Source organism: Corythoichthys intestinalis, chromosome 18, assembly GCF_030265065.1.
Source record: "Corythoichthys intestinalis isolate RoL2023-P3 chromosome 18, ASM3026506v1, whole genome shotgun sequence".
Taxonomy (NCBI): Eukaryota; Metazoa; Chordata; class Actinopteri; order Syngnathiformes; family Syngnathidae; genus Corythoichthys; species Corythoichthys intestinalis.
The window spans coordinates 9,333,011-9,357,324 of NC_080412.1; the positions used below are offsets into that span (position 1 = coordinate 9,333,011).

Sequence of the window (24,314 nt, forward strand, 5' to 3'; positions counted from 1 at the left end):
AATTGCATCCATAAGCAGCACATCGTGGCATTTTACTTCGCGAGTTAAGCCAGTAATACACAGTTGTTGTACACACGCTACACGATTGGAAAAATATCATCTACGTCATCACTCCGCGCCCGCAGAACATGGCGCCAACTATCGGTCAAAATATGCACTAAATATTATAAAATATTTCCATTGATTTAACATTTTATGTGTTTCTAACGACATATTTTAATACAAGAGAACAATTGTGAATTATTAGAGCCTACATGTCTTTAAAATCGAGGATCACTTTAAGAAAACGGGTATCTTGATGAGAAACTCATCAGCTTTTGATTACGGAACCCCAAATTAGTTAAAAGCCGCTGCTGTTTGATTACATGGTGTGCACAACGCAAAGAGCGAAGGAGTGACTTCTCTCAGGAGACTAGAGAGAAAATGATAAACAAGTATAGTAACTATTAAGGCTACAAGACCATCTCCAGGCAGCTTGACAGTCCCGCAACTAGACTTGCACAGGTAATACGCTGCTGGCCAAAAGTATTGGCACCCCTGCAATTCTGTCAGATAATGCTCAATTTCTCCCAGAAAATTATTGCAATTACAAATGCTTTGGTAGTAACATTTTCATTTATTTTGATTGCAATGAAAAAACACAAAAGAAAATGGGGAAAAAATTGAATCATTATCATTTTAATCAAATTTAAACCAAAAATAGGCCGGACAAAAGTATTGGCACCCTTTGAAAAATCATGTGATGCTTCTCTAATTTGTGTAATTAACTGCACCTGTTGCTTACCTGTGGCACATAACAGGTGGTAGCAATAACTTAATCACAAGCAGCCAGTTAAAATGGATTAAAGTTGACTCAATCTCTGTCCTGTGTTTTTGTGAGTAAAACATTGGGCATGGAAAAAAGAAAGAAGACCAAATAACTGTCTCAGGACTTGAGAAGCAAAATTGTGAGGAAGCATTGGCAATCACAAGGCTAAAAGTCCATCTCCTAAGACCTGAATGTTCCTTTGTTTACCGTGTGCAGTGTCATCAATAAGTGTAAAGCCCATGGCACTGTGGCTCACATCCCTAGATGTGGACAGAAAGGAAAGATTGACAAGAGATTTCAACGAAAGACTGTGCGGATGATGGATAAAGAACCTCGAATAACATCCAAACAAGTTCAAGCTGTCCTGCAGTCCAAGGGTACAACAGTGTCAACCCAGACTATCCGTCGGCATCTGAATGAAAAGGGACTCTATGGTAGGATACCCAGGAAGACCCCACTTTTGACCCAGAGACATAAAAAAGCCAGGCTGGAGTTTGCCAAAACTTACCTGAGAAAGCCAAAAGCATTTTGGAAGAATGTTCTCTAGTCAGATGAGACAAAAGTAGAGCTTTTGGGGAAAAGGCATCAATATAGAGTTTACAGGAAAAATACGAGGCCTTCAAAGAAAAAAACACGGTCCCCACAGTCAAACTTGGTGAAGGTTCCCTGATGTTTTGGGGTTGCTTTGCTCCCTCTGGCACTGGACTGCTTGACCGTGTGCATGGCATTATGAAGTCTGAAGACTAACAACAAATTTTGCAGTATAATGTAGGGCCCAGTGTGAGAAAGCTGGGTCTCCTTCAGGGGTCATGGGTCTTCCAGCAGGACAATGACCCAAAACACACTTCAAAAAGCATAAGAAAATGGTTTGAGAGAAAGCACTGGAGACTTCTAAAGTGGCCAGCAATGAGTCCAGACCTGAATCCCACAGAACACCTGTGGTGAGATCTGAAAAGTTTGGAGAAGCCACCCTTCAAATCTCAGAAACCTGAAGCAGTTCGCCAAAAAAAATGGTCTAAAATTCCAGCATAGCATTGTAAGAATCTCATTAATGGATACCAGAAGTGGTTGTTCGCAGTAATTTTGTCTAAAGGTTGTGCTACCAAGTATTAGGCTGAGGGTGCCAATACTTTTGTCCGGCCCATTTTGGGAGTTTTGTGTAAAATTATAATGATGAAAAAAAAAAAATTCATTCTCTTTTATGTTTTTTCATTGCAAGCAAAATAAATGGACATGTTACTACCAAAGCATTTGTAATTGCAATCATTTTCTGGGAGAAATTGAGCATTATCTGACAGAACTGCAGTGGTGCCAATGCTTTTGGCCAGCAGTGTACATATAATCTTTGATGGTGATTGCAGTGAGTGCCTTAAAAGGTAGTTCAACAAAATAGTTCAACATCAAGGCATAACTTATGGATGAGCAAATAATGGCACCACTACCATTATTTGCGTCAAGGGCTGTTTCTTGAATTTGATTGTTTTACAAAAATAATTCTATTGAGCAAAATTTCAAAAGCAATGTATAGTTTTAATTAGTTAATTTGATGGGGTTTTTTTTTTCTTAATTTGTATATTTTGCTCTGCGATTGGCTGGTAACCAATTCAGGGTGTACCCCGCCTACTGCTTGTAGTTAGCTGGGATAGACTCTAGCGCCCCGTGACCCTCATGAGGATAAGTGGGACAGAAGATGAATAAATTGAATGTATTTTATCGTTATGCCTGTTTTTCTTTCATTAAATGAAACTGAACTGAAACGTTTCAGCATCTGTGTATTGATCCTTCAATGGGGTAGCCTCTAATGGGATAATGAGCTCTGATCTTGTTGACTGCAAAGCCTTTGGAAAGTATAAACTGAGCTCATAATACAAATAAACGCAACAACTCAAACTAAGCCATAAAGTCAGGAGAGTAGAAGCCACACAGTGTTGGTATTTTTGTTTTATTTTATAATGAAATGGTGCCACATACAAACAAGCTACGAATAATCAGTTGGTTGCTTGCAGTGTTGTTTTTGGCCTTTAATTTTTTTGTCTTAGTTTTAGTCTTTTGGACGATAATAGTTATTAGTCATATTTTCATATTTCAAAATGCGTTTGATTTCGTTTAGTTTTTGTTGACGAAAATTCAAGACTAATTTCGTTTAGTTTTAGTACACATTTGCTAAAAATGTTTTCGTCAGTAAAATCTAAAATAAAATAAAAAACTCCAAAAATAAATAAAGTGGTATGAAACAGTATCCAAACCTTTTGGAATTTCTCACATTTCTGCATAAAATCACCATCAAATGTGATCTAATCTTTTTCAAAATCACACAGATGTAAAAACAGTGTCCGCTTCAACTAAAACCACCCAAACATTTATAAGTATTCATATTTTAATGAGGATAGCATGCAAACAATGACAGAAGGGGGGGGGGGGGATAAGTAAATGAACCCTCTGCCTAAGGAGACTTAAAGCGCAATTGAAACCACTTTTTACCAAACAATTTAAGTCAGGTGTGTGCCCAATCACTGATGAGTGGTTTAAAGCAGCCCTACCCACTATAAAACGCACACCTGATAAGAATTGTCTTGATGAGAAGCATTGTCTGATGTGCATCATGGCTCGGTCAAAAGAGGTGTCTGAAGACCTGCGATCAAGGATTGTTGATTTGTATAAAGCTGGGAAAGGATACAAAATCATCTCTAAAAGTCTGGATGTTCATCGTTCGACAGTCAGAGAAGTTGTTTACAAATGGAGAGAGTTTGGCACTGTTGCTTCTCTCCCAAGAAATGGCTGTCCACCAAAGATGACGCCAGGACTTCAGCGCAGAATACTCACAGAGGTAAAAAAGAACCTGAGAGTGTCTGCTAAAGACTTTCAGAAATCACTGGCACAGTCCAAAATCTCTGTGTACACACCAACTATATGTAAAACTATGGCCAATAATGGTGTTCATGCGAGGACTCAGGACTGTTGCTCGTTTAATGTTTGCAAAAAGGACACAAGGACTTGGACACTCCACAGACGTTTTGGCAAAATATTTTGTGGACTGATGAAACCAAAGTTGAATTGTTTGGTAGTAACACACAAAGTCATGTGTGGAGGAAAAATGGAACAGTTCACCACTATATCAAAAACTGTTTTGCTGCCTAGGGGCCTGGACAACTTGCAAGCATTAATGGAAGAATGAATTCAAAAGTTTATCAGGATGTTTTGCAGGAATCCTTGAGGCCGTCTGTCAGACAGTTGAAGCTAAATAGAGGATAGATGCTGCAACAAGATAATGGTCCGAAACACAGAAGTAAATCAACTTCAGAATGGTTTCAGAAGAACCAAAAAAACACGTTCTGGAGTGGCCAAGTCAAAGTCCAGACTTAACCCCCATTGAGACGCTGTCGCATGACCTAAAGACAGCAATTCATGCCAGACACCCCAGGAATGTGACTGAACTACAGCAGTGTTTTTTTTTAGAGACGAATGGGCCAAGATTAGTCCTGATCGATGTACCAGACTGACCTGCAGCTAGGGGTGGGGGCACAAAATATGAAATGTGATGGTTCATTTTCTTATTTTTCCCCCTTCTGTCATTGTTTGCATGCTATAATCGTTAAAATATGACAACCTATAAATGTTTGGGTGCTTTTAATTAAAGCAGACACTGTTTTTTCATCTGTGTGATATCAACAAAGATCAGATCACATTTGATAGTGATTTTATGCAGAAATGTGAGAAATTCTAAAAGGTTCCGATACTTTTTCATACCTCTGTTTGTCATTAGGGGGATGTTCCTTTTCATTAATTGTTTGTCTCTTTTTGTGTCAACATGGCTGCTCATCTGCTTCTAGTGGATTACCGCATATATTATCAAGCAGCTGAAATGCAATGGTATGTAACATCTATTAGGTGTAGAAACTCTAGGGTGCATGGCAGGTGTCCAATGTCCCTGGCTGTGAGCTATGAGGCTAAGATGTCACTAGTCTGCCACTGTCCCTCCACCAAGTTCATTCAACTAGCCATGTCAGCGGTACATAGAAAACAAAATACAATAAAGTTGTGCATCCACCAGTTCTTATGAGACACAGTGGCTTCTATGGCTTCCTTCATTTAAACAGGCAAATATTTAACACATAGTGAGTCCCTTTCTGAGTGAATTGAGACAAGATCATCACTAATTCTGTATTCAGGCTAGTTTTAACGTTTTTGTTTGCTAGTGTGCCGGATCATGCGGAAAATGAATACTTAGGTACTGAAACCAGAGCGTTCAGAGCAAAGTCTTTTATGAGCATATACAAGTCACTCCCTGTTCCTTTAAGGGCATTTAAATGTCAACTCCTCTTGAGTCACTTTCTATTAATTTGAGGGCATTCTTGAGTCATTTCATTCAGCCAAAATCAACAGGAAGTGGGCTGTAAATGCCCCAAAATCAATAGGAGGTGACCCGTGAATACCACAAAAGGAAAATGAAGTGACCGAAAATCAACAGGAAATGACGTGAAATGCCCCAAAATTTACGCATTGCCTGGCATTGGCTTCCACCGACAGCCATGGACGTCAAATGCGTTTGAAGTGGGAGGGATTTCTGCGAATGAACGAATGTTCATGTCCTGTAAAATTTTCATTTGATTTTAATCATGTAAATATATTCATTCATTCATTCATTTTCCATGCCGCTTTTCCTCACGAGGGTCGCGGAGTTGCTGGAGCCCATCCCAGCTAACTATTGTTGCATTATTTGAATTTCCATTTTTTTTGTCAAATGACGCAATTTTTAGCAGCAATAGATGTCCAGAAGATCATTCAAAAATTGCACAGTTCCGGGAAATAGGATTGTGAACCTCAAAGTGCCAGTTTTGGTCCACGAGCTACATGTTTACAACCCATGTGTGCCTATCATCTTCATCATCCTCATCATCATCTTTTTGATCTTTGCAATATGCATCATTATTGCTGCCTGCCTGAACATCGAGGTCCTGTGCTGTGAACTCGGAGAAGCATTCTTATTCGCAAAAGTTGAACAGGTAAGAAAATGAAATTATTAGTCCTGTTGTGCTTACGGGACATCGGCACTAGAGTTTTCAAAGAGCAGGTCTGATGAAAAATTTGGCCGCTATTCGCGTTTTATCACCATCAACGGCACAGAAAAATGATCATTCACTGCTAGTCTTGCGTATTAGTACAGTAGTGCTCAAAAACTTATAATGTCAAGTAAAAAGTTGTTTCGTTTTGGTACTTTAACATTAAAGATGAATCCAACAAATTTTATTGAGGCAAAAAATGCACTGATTAGCATTTGAATCATTCTTAATTCACCTTTTAAGTTGAATTACAACAGAAATACAACAACCTTTTCAGGATATTTTTATCAAACATGTCAATTACTTGCAAAAGATCAAAGCACACTTTGTTGACTTTGTTTGTTAACCGACGTGGGACACCCCATGATGGTGACATCTTTGATCTCGCAGCATGAACGCGGCCTCGATTAACCGACTTTTTCGGACTTGAAAGCACACCATCAATGAGCACGGTTATTTCCATACATAAGGCGCACCGCATTAATGTACTGCATTAGTCATATTGTAACATTTTTTAACATTGTAATGATTTAATTGTTGTCATGCTACAAAAAAATCGACTTTATACAAAAAAGGCACGTTACCAATTTTGGGGAGGAGGGAAATTTTCATTGCACGTTATAGTCCGGAAAATAAGATAATATGTTAATTGAAGTCTAATCGATGGTTAAATGAATTGTAATGTTGCAAGTTGATGAATCGTTTATACATTGTTGTCCTCCAAATGGAGCAAATCCTCTTTTTTAGGGCCTCTTCATAGTAACATTTAATTATTTAAAATATATAGAACAAATGGGTAAAACACAAAACTTATTGTGTATAAAAGGTAACGATTAAATGTTCTCTAATTATATATCATATATTCATTATATATACCGTAAATTTCAGCCTATAAGCCGCTCCTTTTTTCCTTCATTTTGAATCCTGCGGTTTATAGTCCAGTGCGGCTTATTTGTTGATTTATTGGGGTTAATAGGTAACACTTTATTTGACTGTGGCATCGTAAGACTGCCATAAGACTCATAATTATGACATGACACTATCATGGGCATTACTGATTGCTTATGACAGATGTCATTTAGTTTCATCTGGCAAATTATGTCACTAACTCCATTTATGTCCAGCTCTGATCTTTTACATCCATTCAAAAGTTGAGATAATTCGCCGGATAACACTAAATGACATCTGGCATTTATTAATACTCATGACAGTGTCATTTCATAATTATGATTTTCTAATGACACAGTCTTTTGGCGCCGCTGTCAAATAAAGTGTTACAAAATAGCATAACTAGCAATTAATGAATCAACTGGAACATGAACTGAAGGAATAATTAGGACAGAACATGAATTTTAATTGCTATTTACTAGGGCTGTCAAACGATTAAAATTTTTAATCGAGTTAATTACAGCTTAAAAATCAATTAATCGTAATTAATCGCAATTAATCGCAATTCAAACCATCTATAAAATATGCCATATTTTTCTGTAATTTATATGTATATTCTGTAAAATAAATTGTTGGAATGAAAAGATAAGACACAAGATGGATATATACATTCAACATACGGTACATAAGGACTGTAGTGGGCATTTCACTCTACTGTCATTTAAGTCTGTCTATGCTGTCCTCACTCCGAAGCGTCTACTTTTTCCAAAGCTAGACAGCTAGTGAACGACGCCTTAATAATTAGACTTCTTCCTTTTTCATCTGATTTATTAATAAAATGGCCTCAAACCATTGTCCTCTTTAGACCATCGTAAAACTACAAAATAAAAGTACACAAGCACTGCATTAGCAACAACGTTAGCTTAGCACGCTATACAGGTTCACTAAACATAAACAAAAAGCGTCTCATACAAAAAATATAACATTTCGCTTACTAACATAATATGTACATTCTTTACAGCAACCATACTTACGGACAAATCTTGTCCAAGGATCATATAAGCACAACATTATCAGCCCGAGACGTCGTGCGGTCATAATGAAGAAAGAAAAGAAAAAAAAATAATAAACCATGTCGCAAAGCGACCACAAGAGTTCGCTGTTGGACAGCGCAAAAAGCCTTGCTGTAAAACTTACCAAAAGGCAGAATACTTTCTGAGTGGGACATGTGCGTTAATTGCGTCAAATATTTTAACGTGATTAATTTAAAAAATTAATTACCGCGCGTTAACGCGATAATTTTGACAGCCCTACTATTTACATCTGTAGTTCTGCAATGCATGCTAGGAGGCATGTTGGACAACAACAGTACTGACAGCAGGTGGCAGCAGAGGGTGACTGTCTGTCAAGGGAGCAGTTATGGACAAATGAAGCTTCTTGAAGCAATTAAGTTTTGCAGCCAATTTGTTTAAAGCTTCATGGTGGCTCATTTGGTCTTACGACAGACACTTATAATACAGTGAGGACAGCTGCGGTTTATAGTCCAATGCAGCATAACTATGATTTCAAATTTGGAGAGTGGCAGCTTATAGTCAGGTGCGCCTTATAGTGCGAAAATTATGGTATATATTAAAAGAATCCATATTCAAAACTTATTTTTAATTGTATATTTGCAGAAATAAATTCTGATTTGTATAGTCCACAGTGAAAGCAGTTGACTTGTCTTAGTGATGAATAAAAATGGGACCAACACTTGCTTTTATTTTGGAATACTAATACAATTGCATGGTTAAATAGTATCTCCTCCCAACTTTAGTCAGCATACTTCCATTTCAAAATAAGTTCTTTAAAAATACTGTATTTATTTCATCTTTAACGCTCTGATGCATGAATTATAAAAGCCTTGATCAAGATTTTTTCAGAAGTGTTTTTATTCTTCTTATGACATGAAAATAATGTTCAATTCCTTAATTTTCAAAAATATGTTTTTTTTTCTCATGAAGCTACAGACATGTCCAATCCATTGGATCATATGCAACTGCACACGCAACATTAAGCAGAGTACATTTACTATAAAAAAAATTAATTAACTTGTGTTCTATTGTGAATATAGAAACCTTTGATCCCTTTTATGCTTTGTTAAACATTTCAATGATTTGGGGGAAATTTCAACACTATAAGCACAATGTATAGGCCTGAATAAGAAAACTGTGACTCCTACACCTAAGCACCAATGTCTGTTGTTTTCTGGCAGCCTCTAAACATCAATGTTGTCACTACAGTCATCATCACTGAAGCTGGATGGAATTTCCTGTAACTTGACTTCTTCTTTGCTGCTTTTGAAGTTTACAAAATAAGATAAAATGCACACAGTAATGCAAACTACAGCTAAGATAAAATGCATATAGTAATGCAACTACAGCTAATTAAAATATTTCATATTCCAAACAGATATTATCTTTCCCAAGATGTTAATGTATGTCATTTAATATATATATATATAGATATATATAGATACAGTATTTTTTTTTTTTTTTTTTTTTACTACTGTAGCTCATCGGGCATAGAAGTAATGACAGGATATGTTGGTTGTTGTCAACAAGGGTGGCAGGTTATCTTTGATTGACCACTGAACTGACCTCAAATTAGTATGGCAGAAGAGAGCACTCTTGAGGTTGATATGCAGTTAAACCATAGAAACCAATGCGTTAAAGCTCCGTTTCAATAGGTGTGTGCTGTAGCCACCACGATGCACCAGAGGGTTAAAAAAAATTTGATAAAACAGTAAATATTTTATTTTTCATATTCCTTAACACTTTTTTTTTAAACTGAAAAAAATCGTATTTTTTTGTTTAGTCCTTGATGAAAGTACTGTATATCGTTAGCTTTAGCATACCATTACATAGTATTCACAGTGCAATTTTGCAGCTCGAATTTTAAGCCCAGAGCAATAGAACAATAAATAACGTGTTATTTGTATGAGTCGATTAATCACCAATTAAGTTTGCAATTGGTCCCTTCATAAAATGAACAGCATCAGTATGTTTGATGGCAACCTTAAAACATAACTCTGAATGACGCATTTGATGATACAACTGCCTTAGATGTGACTGTGTTTTTTTTTTTGTCAGCATGCAAATGGTGATGATGGTGTGGCGCCTCCTGTGGCCTTTTGTCCTGATAGGAGTGTTGAGCTGCGCGGCCCTGGAAATCCAGGTGAAGACACAAAGGTACTTCGCTGCTGAAGGCTCCGCTGTCACAATGGTTTGCCAGTACAATCACACTCTGGATACCGCGCAGTACATAGAAATCGAATGGCTTATCGCCTCCAACGATGACAACCAACCGCCCATCATTTGGTTCACCAGAACCAGTTGTACTCCGATCTTTATAAACCGATGAAGGGCAGGGTCAGTTTCGTGGAGCGCGATCCCCAAAACGGAGATGCTTCCATCACCATCAGCAAAGTCACCCGCTCAGACGCGATGAATTACTTTTGCCATGTGAAGAAATTACCTGAATTTGACAAGAAGATGATGACCCTGAGGGTCATGGAGGGGCCCAGTCAACCAATGTGCAACTTGCAAGGGGAATTGGCCCACGGCAATGACGTGACGCTCACGTGCTCATCCTTACGTGGCGAATCCCCTCTGACGTACACCTGGGCGAAGATCTGCGGAAACCAGGTCCTCCCCGCCAATGCCGTGGTGGACACCGTGAGAGGCACCTTGCATATAAGCAATATCACCGAGCGGGACTGTGGAAGGTACCGTTGCACGGTGGAGAGCTTGGTTGGTAGCAAAAGTTGTGAGCTCGTCCTCCCCTGTCCGGAAACGCCAGAAGCCAATGAGTCCTCCGCACAGCTGATAGCAATCTCCTTTACGGTGGTCCTCGTCATCCTTGTTACCATCATCACCGTTGGCTGTTTGTGCTGCCGTAAGGAAACTAAAAGGCAGGATTCGGCCAACGAAATAGTGGATGATGTGTCAACTGCTCCCCAATGGGTTTTAAAAAATGAAGAGAAGGCACCATCTTTGCTCTACAAGGTGAGGAACATGCACATCAGAGAAAACATTCACATAAATAGTTGATTTTTTACCTTTATCACAGACAATTGTTTTAGGTTATTTTATTTACCTGACATGTTTCAGTGACTACTTCCGCCTTCATCAAAATGTCACTGGTGTTGGTGTGACCACTCTTTATCAGCACAACAGGAACACCACAAGTCAGCTATCACCGATCACTTGATAAAGTGATCCATCAGTTGATACAGACACGTCACAGCAACACCAGTGACACTCTGATGAAGGCGGCTGCAGTTGCTGAAACATCTCAGGTAAATAAAACAACCTAAAACAATTGTCAGTGATAAACGAAAAAAAAAAAATCAACTAATTTATAAGTCCAGACAAAATGAACTCGATACAACTATTCACATAAATATAGGGGTGTCTCATTACACACAAGTCACGGTTCTGTACGTACCCCAGTACGGGGGTTACGGTTCGGTCCAACAAAAAACAAAAAGGCTTTTTTTTAATCACAGTATTTGAAATTTAAAGTTTGTTCTTTTAGCTAAAAAAAAAAAAGTTCTTATTTAAGTGGAAAATAAATAGGAGAAAACATCAAACTTGTGAATTTGTTTTTCAATGGTTCGAACATTCTTAAATTCACAGTTTAGATGCAAAAGTAGACAACACACCCTTTTTTGGGATAGACTGAGGTAACAGTCAGGTAGCACTCGTCATTTTTTTATCAAAATATTACCATTTTCAATGTTGTTCAGTTTTTCAACACACAGTTAACTGTAAACTATTTCCATTGAACATACACTCCCAAATAAGATATATTTTTATGTTGGCTACAATAAAATAAGTGAAAATAGTTCAAGGGAAGCAAAATAAACAAAAAATAAATGCACTTCAAATAGTGTTATGCATTTGATCGTTCTCCCTGTACAGTCGTCATAACTTTCCTAGTTGTGATCAGTGATAACCACTATGAAATCGGTTGTTGGTTTAGGTGCATTACCTCTACCGCCCCCTAGATTGGAAAAGGAGTAACTCCGACATGCATTTTTTTTTTTTTAAACTTAAACGTACAGTATTCACTGTCTGACTGCTAGCACTGAACCGTGATTCCCCATACAGTGATGATACAGGATGACTACAAATATTGTTACACTCCTAATAACTAGTCCAAATAATGACCTCCTCTGTATTGTACAGGCCAAAGACCAGAACGTCACCATGTCTGTTTGATCACAGCGCCATTTTGCTTCCTTCAAGACTGAAGAGTTTGAGCTTCAATTCTGGAAAATTACGATTCTGGAGAAAATTTAATACTTTCTTGGTTTTCATTAAACTTGTGTGAATTTTGGGACACGTTCTGTTTATTTGGGGGAATTTCTAGGTTGTTACCCTTTGATTTCGAGTCAATTTCTGTTGATTTTGCACGTCCTTCATATTTCAAGGCACTTCCCATTGATTTTGGGAAATTTTGATTTTGTGGCACATTATACGTCATCAGACTGAGTACTGCCCCAATTCAGATTTGAAGACTGTCAAAACCCCGAATGTTGTTCTTGCCCGCCTCCCTTCAGCGAATTTGCTTTCTCGGACCGGTGTAGGTACAAAAACTGTTCAGATGTACAAACAGTTCAGGGTTCTAACTATTCAAGATATACTGTATGATAAGCTAAGGAATTGTAATGTGCTCATGTATAAGTGCCTGATTAAACTGACCACCCAAACACAACTTGTAGCTACATGCTAATAACACTACTAGATATATTAATAATACAGTATAACCTTTTTCAAATGGAAATGTGCATCCATTGCTGGTAATGTTAACTTTTAACAATATGTCAAATCAAATGTGATTCTTTAAAAATGCCTAGTTGCAATTGTTTTGCCGACACAAATCAACTATTAAAGATATGTATTAACAGTTTAACATGTGCAAGATGTGTTCAGGTGGTCAGATACGTTCGCGACACTTTTGCATGAGCACATTACTCCTCAACCAATCATATAGTAGGCACTTGGGCATAAATTTAGAAGTACAGTAATATTTTTCACAAGTTATTGCTTGATTTCTAACATGCTCACTGACACAATGATGTCTCTTTATTTGATTTAAAAAAATCCAAATAGACAGTTATGGTGGGAAAGTGCACTAATAATTGGACCATTGACACAATGAAAAGCACATTAATGTTTGTTATCCAAATAAGGATGAGTGATAGCGGACTAGGAATGTTAAACTATGTCTCAGTCAATTTTATTTTTTAATTCTTTTTCAATCAAATTTTCAATGCATAATGTCTTATGTTTTGATTTTTTTCTCACTGAAATGAAAGTTAAAATAAATTCAAATGTCAAAGGGAATGGCTGCATTATTTGTCTCACAGAGAAAACCCTTTAATTTTTTTTCTTTGTAATTACGCTTTATACAGGAAAAAATATTAATCATATTGTCATGAAGTCTACTTTGCAATTTCTAAGTACTTTTTGAAAACAATGGGGCTAGAATGAATAAAATTTTGAAACCCAATGAGCACGCCATTTGGCTCCGAGTGGCGGGGACAAGCACATTTTCTGCTTAAAACATTTTAAGTTCAAAACAAATCTAAATAACATACAAATATGAAAGATAAATATGTAAGGACCATTTAAAATATGTAAGGACCATTTAAGTGCAATTTTGTGCCATTTAGATAATTCATAGCGGTCAATAGAATAGAATGGATTTCAAAACTCATCTCCGTTGTTCTTAACCTTATTAAAGGTCCTGAACCCCACAAGTTACACATGTGGGTTCACCGAACCCTTTGGAATTAGATAATAAAGCAATTTTTTTCAAATTAAAAACCGATATACTCTATCTTAGCAAGCAAGCTAATAATTTAGCAAGTTCGGGTTCAAAATTCTTCTCATTTTGACAGCACCTTTTATAAACAGGTCAAAATTTGAAACCAAGCTGGCCATTGGTCTGTTGTATTCCCTCATACGGTCATACCCTTTGCGAGTCAACCTTCCACTGAGCAAACCAGTTCCTCCTCCATCAGATCGAGGACTAGCAGTTAAAAGAAATTGATTAAAACTGTAAATTGGAGCAAATCAGTCCAAAACCTGGTCTAAAAAGCCACTTTTAAACAACATACGAGTTTCTTTACCTTCGCCGAACCTCTTAGACTTACTCACCGAACCCTTGGGGTTCAATCAAACCCAGGTTAAGAACAACTGCTTTATCTACAGGGGTTGGACAAAATAATGGAGACACCTACCATTTTGGCATCATAACCATTGAACATAATTGTTAAAGAATAGCCCGGTACACCAGACTCACCGCTGTTCTGGCGACCGTTGAGCGGATCCAATTTCCAGGGCGGAGCAAGCCATAGCAAACAGACAGTGGGGTGGACCAATCAGCGATGCGCAGAGGTGACGTTGGTAAAACGACAAACTAGCGCGAGCAAAGAATGGAGAAGTTTATTTAACATGGCTAGCGCGAGACAGACTGTTGTCAATGACTTGTGTCGATGTGTTTTTGGTCATTTAAAACTGATTTCACCGCGGATTGGAACATATTCTCGGCTCTTTAGTTCCCCATCTGTGTTGTTGTAGAGACGACTTCCGACACACAACAGTGACGTTGCTCATTAAGACGATGTCACACAAATTATCGAATCTGATTGGACGGATGATCTCGTTCGGCTCGAGAGACCATTAAGGAGCTGGGTTCCAGACTGTTCTCACAGTGTTTGAAAAATAGAGGGAGAACAGTCTGGCTGTGCCAGGCAAGTTAAAGAATGGCATGAGGAACATTCAAGTGAAGTTCAGCATCTCGTATTGCCGGCACAATCTCCAGACCTCAACATTATTGAGCATTTATGGTCAGTTTTAGAGCCACACCTGTCAAGTTGTATGGTTTTGGCGTAATTTGTACAAGTGAGCACTGATTTTTAAATGTGTAGGGCGTACGTTCAAAATCTGTATGTTTTTCGTGCATTACGTTTTTTTTTCCTCCGTTCGGATTTTGTCACCGTTTCGGCAACGAGACAATGTGCGTTACTATGCGTTACTATGTTGGTTGAATGACGCAGGAGTGGGAAGGAAGAGTGTTGTGACACTGTTGCAATAGCGATGCTAGGCTAGGTGGCTCCAATATTTCCTGACTGTAGCCGACAGCCTACAATCTACCCCCACTTGATGCTACACTAGCTGTATCATGCATATAGAACAATATGCGAAATGACACACTCGGCGGCGTTAGTAAACAGCCGCCATCTTAAAGCAGTAGACTTCTCAGAAAGGCTCTGTTGTAGTGAACCTTTTTAGCGAACCTGAGTAACTTTTTATCTAAAATACTGCTAAATCGGCAAAATCTTGACTTGAATCTATCTTTAAATGAAAAAGTTTTTCATGTGAAACAAACTTTCACATGTCGAAAGTAGACAGAAGGGAACTCATGCAAAAACGGGAGCAATTTTAACAACTTTAACAGTTGATTCACAACATTAAATGACCTCCAAACATTGCAAAGGTTACTATGTGTTTGTTTTTTTGAATGGAAAAAAACATGAAAGGTAACAATAGTTAATTTGCCAAGTCACTAATTACTCTCACATTGAGGTAACTGAGTTATTAACTCACTTTTTGGTAGAAGTAATTTCTAACTAATAAATTACTTTTTTAAAGTAAAACTAACAACAGTCTGCAGAATGAAAAGCTATGCTGTGATTAAACCGGATATCTTATTCTCCCAATTTGTTGCGGAACACAATTTGCCTGCAACTATTGCTAATCACTTCTCAGAATTACCAAGAGAAATGTTCCCTGACTCAAAGATTGCAGATTGCACTTAATTTTATCAATTTACCTTTTTAATTTATAATTGGACACACTAACAAACTACCTTCAAGTCAAACTGAATTGGAGGTGAAGTGCCATGAAGTGCAGTCATCAAAAGACAAGATAGAAATTGCCTAAAGTGCTACATACCATTATAACAAAAGTCACTGTTAAATATTAGTAATCATGATGTAGCTGAAGATATTGATTGTTCTTTGATTGCACCAGGTTATATGTGACAATATTATCAATAAATTCATATTTTAAAAATTGAGTTTTATTTTTGTTTCATATTGCACGCTATATAATTTGTAAGGCCATATCTCACTATTTGTAAGATTGCCAACGGCCTCGGGATGACAGGTATGTATAAGGCCTCTTCATAGCAACTTCAATTTTCATATACAGTACAATTTAAAATCTAAACAACAACCAAGCACCTAAAAATCACATCTATGTCACTTTTCATCATCTATATGACTTTGAAAAGTATGGGGCGTCGTTTGTAAAGCAGTCTGCAAAACCTACTCAACGGTGGCAGTCGGCTCTTGGACATGATTTATAGTGATAATAACAATATCTAGGTAAAATACACATTTAGGCAGGGGTTAAAGTGGGCCAGAAGGCAAGGCAAGGCAAATTTATTTATATAGCACAATTCAACACAAGGCAATTCAAAGTGCTTTACATCACATGAAAACCATAAAAATCACATTTAAATCAACACAACGTAAAAACCAAGACAAAAGATCACAGAATAAAAATAAATAAATGAAAATAAAACAAAATAGAAATAAAGCAAAAACTACTACTAATAATAATCATTGAAATCAGCAATGGAGATAAGCACAAGAGGAATAGAAGGCAGGTAGATTGAAATATATAGACAGTTATGGATATGCAGTGCTAAACAAAAGCGTTTTTAGCCCTGATTTAAAGGAGCTAACGGTTTGAGCATACTTCAGACGTTCGGGTAACTTGTTCCAGAGGTGAGGAGCATAATAACTAAATGCTGCCTCACCCTGCTTGGTTCTTGTTCTTGGAACATGCAGAAGACCCGTTCCAGACGACCTTAGGGGTCTAGATGTCTCATAGGAATCTAACTAGTCAAGCATGTATTTTGGTCCAAGGCCATTAAGTGTTTTGTAGACGAGCAGTAGTATTTTATAGTCTATCCTTTGACTCACTGGAAGCCAGTGTAGCGATTTCAAAACCGGTGTAATGTGGTCCAGCTTCCTTGTATTTGTGAGGACTCTGGCTGCAGCTTCCTGTACTAGCTGCAGCTTCCTGACTGATTTTTTATCAAGACCTGTAAATATACCGTTGCAGTAGTCCAATCTGCTGAAAACGAATGCATGCATAAGTTTTTCCATGTCTTGTTGAGTCAGAAGCCCCTTAATTCTGGTTATATTTTTTAGGTGGTAATAAGCGGATTTAGTGACGGACTTTAGATGGCTATCAAATTTTAGGTCTGAGTCAATAATTACGCCAAGGTTTCTGACTTGATTTGTAGCTGTAAGTGACATTGTGCTAAGTTGGCTGCTTATCTTTGACCTTTCCTTTTTTGGCCCAAAAATGATCACCTCTGTTTTCTCCACATTTAACTGGAGAAAATTCTGGCACATCCATTCATTGATTTGATGAATGCATTTACTCAGGGAGACTAAGGGACTATAATCATGTGGGGACACAGAAATGTACAGTTGTGTGTCATCTGCATAGGCGTGATAGGAGATGTCATACTGTTCCATTATCTGAGCTAACGGAAGCATATAGATGTTAAATAAGAGTGGTCCAAGAATTGACCCTTGAGGGACTCCACACGTGAATTTGGTTCGTTCTGACTGATAATTTCCGATTGACACAAAGAAATCCCTATCATGTAAATAGGATGTGAACCACTGAAGAATAGTGTCAGTAAGCCCTACCCACTGTTCCAATCTGCTGAGTAGTATGTTGTGATCAACCGTGTCAAATGCGGCGCTGAGATCCAATAGTAGCAGAACAGATGATTTGCCTGCATCGGTATTCCGACGAATATCATTTAGGACTTTGATAAGCACGGTCTCGGTGCTGTGTTGTGGCCGAAATCCAGACTGAAATGAGTCAAAAAGATTGTTTTGGATCATAAAAGTCTGGATCTGTTCAAACACAACCCTTTCGATAATTTTCCCCAGGAATGTCAGATTTGATATTGGCCTGTAATTACTAATGGTTGAGGCATCCAGATTAGGTTTTTTTAGGAGAGGTTTTATTACTGCAGTTTTTAAAGTCTGAGGAAACTCTCCTGTTTGGAGGGAAGTATTTATAATCTGAAGTATGTCTGGGGCTATGCAATGAAAAACAGTTTTGAAAAAGTTTGAAGAAAGGATGTCAAGGCAGCATGTTGTGGGCTTTAGTTTCGACACAATTTCTGTTAAAGTGGCATAGTCCAAGAGGCTAAACTGTCTAAGATTGACGTGGGGGACATGTTGGGAGGCATTTAGTGTAACATTTGTTAATCCGGAGTTGCACACAGTCTGTCTAATCATTAGTACTTTGTGTGTAAAAAATGCTGCGAAATTATTACAGGACACCTCAGATGCCAATTCCTGAGGTATTGATGCTTGTGGGTTTGTCAGTTTGTCAACAACAGAAAATAGTGTGCGAGTATTGTTGGTGTTTCTACTAATGATCTCTGAAAAATATGATTGTCTAGCATTTTTCAGTTCCTGGTTGTATTTGCGAAGACTCTCTTTGTAGATATCATAAAAAACTAGGAGTTTGTTTTTTCGCCATCTGCGTTCTGCTCGTCTACAAACTTGCTTTTGTTTTATAGCTAGTATGGCATTTCTCCAGGGTGACCTCTTCTTTCTTGACAAAGTTTTTGTCTTAATCGGGGCAATAGTGTCCATTACAGTCATCACACCGGAACTGAAACTATTTACAAGTTCTTCCACTGGAGCTATTGTAGGGGTTAATAATGAGGCATAGGCCTGTGTGAATAACGCACATGTGTTATCACTTATGTAACGCTTCCTAATAAACTCTGTTTCCCTTTTCAGAGGATGGACAGGGGTGGTCATTTTAAACATAATGCAGTAGTGATCAGACAGAGCAACATCATTCACTTTGACCTCAGAGATGTTAAGACCTTTGGATATTATTAAGTCCAGTATGTGCCCTCTGTTATGTGTTGGAACTGTGACATGCTGAGATAAACCAAATGTATCCAAAATATTTAAAAGCTCTCTAGCACATCCTTCTTCAGGATTATCAACATGAATGTTAAAGTCACCCACTAAAACAACACAATCAAAGTCCATGCACACAGAAGACAGTATTTTGGTAAACTCATCAAAAAACATTGTGTTATACTTCGGTGGTCTGTAAATTGTTACCAAGGCAGCTCTGCAAGGGCTTTTTAGCTGAATGACAATATACTCAAAGGAATACAATATACTCAAAGGAATAAGAATAAGAACGGTCAGGAATGCAGTTCCGGTACAAGATTCAGGGCCGGAACGCAGTTCCGGTATTATATTCAGGGCCGGAATGCTGTTCCAGTATAAGATTCAGGGCTGGAATGCTGTTCCGGTACACGGTGCTTTGGTTCCGAAAATATGATAGCAACTGTCAAAACGCTATGTTAAAAAAAAAAAAATGCTAAGCTGCCACACATGCATTTCAGCTCCAAGAAGAAAACAATCTACCAACATCAGATTTACATACGCAAGTGTTAACAACAAGCATAATGAAGTGCTTGTGTTGCATAATCCGTTTCCACCAATATTTATTATTGATTTTATTCCAGGGACCGCATGGTGGTTTCCCCAGCTGCTGCAGTTATCAGAGTCTGGCAATGATGAGACACGTCAATGTGCGAATGCACGCAGCACAGCAAAATGCCTGGACTCATTTATCCGTTCAATTGGCTGACATACTGACATGTGATCAGCAGAGATGGTGAGCTCTGATTGGTTCAAATGTGCATGTTTTCTGGAACAGCAAAAAAAAAAAAAAAAAAAAAAAAAAAAAAAAAAAAAGCTTGTTGAACTGATGCGACAAACAAAAGGTCAAAGCAACATAAAATGGATCAGATCTTTCAGTGCAACGAAAGAGTTGAGGAGGCTTATTTATCATATTTAGTTTTATTTGCTCTGATGGGGAGGTTCAGAACATCTTAGATGTCAATGTGCACTTTGGACTTATATTTGTTTATTTATGTTAGGCTACTTATTCATTTCCCTATGATTTAAAAAAGTCAATGTTTGCGCGATCTTCAAAATATATTCCCATTTCACTCTGCATAATATGTCATTTGTACTTATTTTTCTAAACTTATGTTACTTATATATTTGTTGTTTTTTTTTTTAAGTAAATGTTTACATTAAGTTCAATTTTAATCTATGCTGTTAATTACCATATTGTGGGGACTGTAAATTGCAGTTTTTTTCATAGTTTGGCTGGGGGTGCGACTTGTACTAAGGAGCAACTTACAGTGGGGAGAACAAGTATTTGATACACTGCCAATGGGTTTTTCCATTGACTGTGTATCAAATACTTGTTCTCCCCATTGTATCTGTGAAATTATTAATACATTATATCATTTCACATTTTACTTTGGTGTTTTGGAGTGACACTGATGATTTGGTAAACTTGTTAGCATGTTATTTATGCTATAGTTATCTGCATAACTATAACTAATAGCTATGTTACATTAACATACCGGCCACGTATACATTTCGTTGTTCATGCACCATGTAACATATATCATACTGTACACTTATTCATCATGTTTTTCTCTATTGTATTTTTATTTTAAATTGCCTTTCAAGATGACATATCTGTTCTATGTGTTGGATTTTATCAGGTAAATTTCCCCCCAAAAGCGACTTAGATTCCAGTGCGACATAAATGTTTTTTTCCTTTTCGTTGGGCATACTATGGCTGGTGCAACTTCTACTCAGGTGCGATTTATAGTCTGAAAAATAAATTAGTTAAAATTGAGATTTGGCATTAAGTATGTGAGGAAATGGGGGGGGGGGGGGGGATAAAAATTAGGAGAGGGAGATTGGGGTTATTGCTGTTTTCTTTTATTTTGCAAATCATTGAAAAAATACAATTTTGAATGAAAAATAAAGAATAAAATTTCTGGCTTCGTGCCGACCTTCACGTCGGGGAGTTCCGGCAAGAAATTCTAGTCACTTTCACCCCTGCATTTAGGAGAAACCATTTAAGGAGTATTTTGTGCTTTTAGTGTCACTTTTAGGCACGAGCCCTGTAAAGTTACTAAGAATAGCCACGAGGGGTCTCTGTTGGACTGGACTGGAGAGCAAGGTTGCCTTTTCTAACTTCAACTGTAAAAATCCCGCGTTTCTCACAGTAGGCGAGGGTGGGCTGTAAGAAAATATGTCAGGCGAGTCAAATTTACCCGAGACTATCGGCAGAGATATTCTGACTGCAATACAAACGTTTCCCAGTGAGAAACGCGGGATTTTTGCAGTTGAAGTTAAAAAAGGCAACCTTACTCTCCAGTCCAACAGAGACCCCTCATGGCTATTCTTAGTAACTTCACAGGGCTCGTGCTTAAAAATGACACTAAAAGCACAAAATACCCCTTAAATGGTTTCTCCTAAATGTGTATTTTACCTAGATATGGTTATTATCACAATAAATCATGTCCAAGAGCCGACTGCCACCGTTGAGTAGGTTTTATTCATTTTCAAGCAACGTAAACAAACCGTCTGAGCTGCTTCAGCTTTTATTTTGTTACTTCCGGTCTCCAGTCATGTGAATTTGCATATTACGCTAAATATTTAGTTTCAGCTGTTTCCAGATTTAAGATTTAAATATAGTATTTAGATATAACATATACATTTAGGATTTAACATAAAATTCAGATTTAGGATATATCGGATATAAATTTCATATATACACTTACCGGCCACTTTATTAGGTAAACATAAACCTGTCCAACTGCTCGTTACCACTTAATTTCTAGTCAGCCAATCACATGGTGGCAACTCAGTGCATTTATGCATGTAAACATGGTTTAAGACAATCTCCTGCAGTTCAAACCAAGCATCAGTATGGGGAAGAAAGGTAATTTGAGTGACTTTGAACGTGGCATGGTTGTTGGTGCCAGAAGTGCTGGTCTGAGTATTTCAGAAACTGCTGATCTACTGGGATTTTCACGCAAACCATCTCTCGGGTTTACAGAGAATGGTCCGAAAAAGAAAAAATATCCAGTGGGCGGAAATGCCTTGTTGATGCCCGAGGTCAGAGGAGAATGGCCAGACGGGTTCGAGCTGATAGAAAGGCAACAGTGACTCAAATAACCACCAGTTACAACCAAGGTAGGCAGAAGAGCATCTCTGAACGCACAGTACGTCGAACTTTGAGGCAGATGGGCTACAGCAGCAGAAGACCACGCCGGGTACCACTCCTTTCAGCTAAGAACAGGAAACTGAGGCTACAATTTGCACAACCTCATCGAAATTGGACAATAGAAGATGGAAAAACATTGCCTGGTCTGATGAGTCGATTTCTGCTGCGACATTCAGATGGTAGGGTTAGAATTTGGCGTCAACAACATGAAACCATGGATCCATCCTGCCTTGTATCAACGGTTCAGGCTGGTGGTGGTGGTGTAATGGTGTGAGGAATATTTTCTTGGCACTCTTTGGGCCCCTTGGTACCAATTGAGCATCAGTGGAACGCCACAGCCTACCTGAGTATTGTTGCTGACCATGTCCATCTCTTTATGACCACAATGTACCCAACTTCTGATGGCTACTTTCAGCAGAATAATGCGCCGTGTCGTAAAGCTGGACTCATCTCAGACTGGTTTCTTGAACATGACAATGAGTTCACTGTACTCAAATGGCCTCCACAGTCACCAGATCTCAATCCAATAGAGCATCTTTGGGATGTGGTGGAACGGGAGAGTCGCATCATGGATGTGCAGCCGACAAATCTGCACAAACTGTGTGATACTATCATGTCAATATGGACCAAACTCTCTGAGGAATGCTTCCAGCACCTTGTTGAATCAATGCCACGAAGAATTGAGGAGGCAGTTCTGAAAGCAAAAGGGGGTCTAACCCGTTACTAGCATGGTGTACCTAATAAAGTGGCCGGTGAGTGTATATTTAGGATATAAATTTTAAAAATATATATAGAATATAAATTTAGGATTTACAATTAAGATTGAAATAAATATTTAGTTCTGGACATTCAAGTCCAATACTTATCATTTAAAAATAAATATTTAAGTTGCTAAATAATGTTGTAAACGTGCAAAAAAAAAAGTCACTGCAAACATTTCACACCACATTTTTAAAACTGTGTGGCGCTAAATGTGACAAAATTTCGTAATTTTCCGCATGTGCTGCTTTACAAACGGCGTCCCATAGAAAAGTCCCCATAATTCAAATAAGACAGCTGCCGCGTTGCAGGCTTGCAGCTAGGGGGCGGGTTTTCGAAAGTGCCTACAGTACAGTTGTAGACTGACTATGTCACTGTGGCGTCGTCCTCAAGTAAATTAGCGTTCATGTCTCCACACTCCAGTTAAATCATGTAGAAATTAAAAACTTACTGTGCCTTTAAGAGCCCTGACAGCAGATTGCATAACACGAGCATGGCCTTGCTCACAATGCAACACAATGGGTGTGGTGTTCACTAACACGGCCATAAAAGTCCCAGAGAACTTCCTTGTTGAAATACCGCATTCACCTTTCGCAGAACAATGACTGCAGCTGAGTGGAAGAAGAGGTGCCAAGATGATTGGGGTGTGCAGGGACTGCCAGCACCGGAGGGTCTGGACTGGAAGTCCATGTATGAAGCCAAACCTTTTGGAAGAAATCTGCTCAAGAACCCTTCGCCTCACGGTACAATTTAAACATAGTTAAAAAAACAAAAAATTTAAAAAAAAAACTCGCGCTTATGTGCACTAAGGACATCAGTGTAGCGCTTGGAAGTTAATTTGATCTTTCTTGACTTATGACTTGTGCTGCTCCACCTTCACGGTGGAAACACATTTTACAGTAGGGGTGGGAACCTCACGGTATCTCATCATATGATATTATAAGCGATACAAAGCTCACGATAACCAGAGGTGGGGAGAGTCGCCAAAATGTTTACTCAAGTAAAAGTAGCATTACTTCAAAATAATAGTATTCAAGTAAAAGTGGTCGTCCAAACAATGTACTCAAGTATAAGTAAAAAAGTATTTGGTGAAAAGAATACTCAAGTATTGAGTAACATTGTGAGTAACTGCTTATCAGTGGTATTTTTTTCTGAGCACAAAGTTACGCCAAAGAAATAAATAAAAGAAGGGGAAAAAATCATTGGATTCTGACGAGAGAAAAAAAATTACATCAGTTAAGCGTTAATCGTCCAAAGAGCATGACTGCCCTCTTGTGGAGAAAACGGGTCCGAGTTTCAATAGTGAAGAGTTCCTTCATAATTACTATTTTGAAATTAAAAGGATTTATCTCAGGTTTTCTGTGGTCGGTCCATGCCAAATAAAAACTGTGAGAGAGGTTAAAATCAGTGCTTTCGAGTCATGTTGAGTAGAGGTGGGAATCTTTGGTCACCTCATGATTCGATTACGATTCAGAGGCTACGATTCGATTATAAATCGATTATTGATGCACAACCGTAGCTATCAGCTGCTTTTAATGTTTCGTACATTAGTCACAAAAATAGTACAAAAAT

At 38.1% G+C, this 24,314-nt stretch overlaps 2 protein-coding genes across 3 annotated transcripts in view; both read left to right on the forward strand.

Annotated features, from left to right (window-relative positions):
- The first annotated feature begins 5,649 nt into the window (after window positions 1-5,649).
- Window positions 5,650-24,314, forward strand: part of LOC130906785 (F-box only protein 50-like) — a 35,298-nt gene continuing 16,633 nt past the window's right edge. Inside the window, exons 1-4 of one of the 2 annotated variants that reach the window (XM_057821412.1) lie at window positions 5,650-5,811; window positions 9,888-9,986; window positions 19,408-19,559; window positions 23,340-23,485. In XM_057821412.1, the coding sequence (XP_057677395.1) occupies window positions 23,344-23,485 (142 nt within the window). In that variant the 5' untranslated portion in view covers window positions 5,650-5,811; window positions 9,888-9,986; window positions 19,408-19,559; window positions 23,340-23,343. The remainder of the gene's footprint in view (window positions 5,812-9,887; window positions 9,987-19,407; window positions 19,560-23,339; window positions 23,486-24,314) is intronic. The other variant, XM_057821411.1, reaches the window with a different exon arrangement.
- Window positions 10,001-19,401, forward strand: LOC130906786 (coxsackievirus and adenovirus receptor homolog). The gene is made up of 2 exons (XM_057821413.1): window positions 10,001-10,802; window positions 11,988-19,401. The coding sequence occupies exons 1-2, from the start codon at window positions 10,155-10,157 to the stop codon at window positions 12,018-12,020; spliced, it is 681 nt and encodes a 226-aa protein (XP_057677396.1). The 5' UTR covers window positions 10,001-10,154; the 3' UTR covers window positions 12,021-19,401.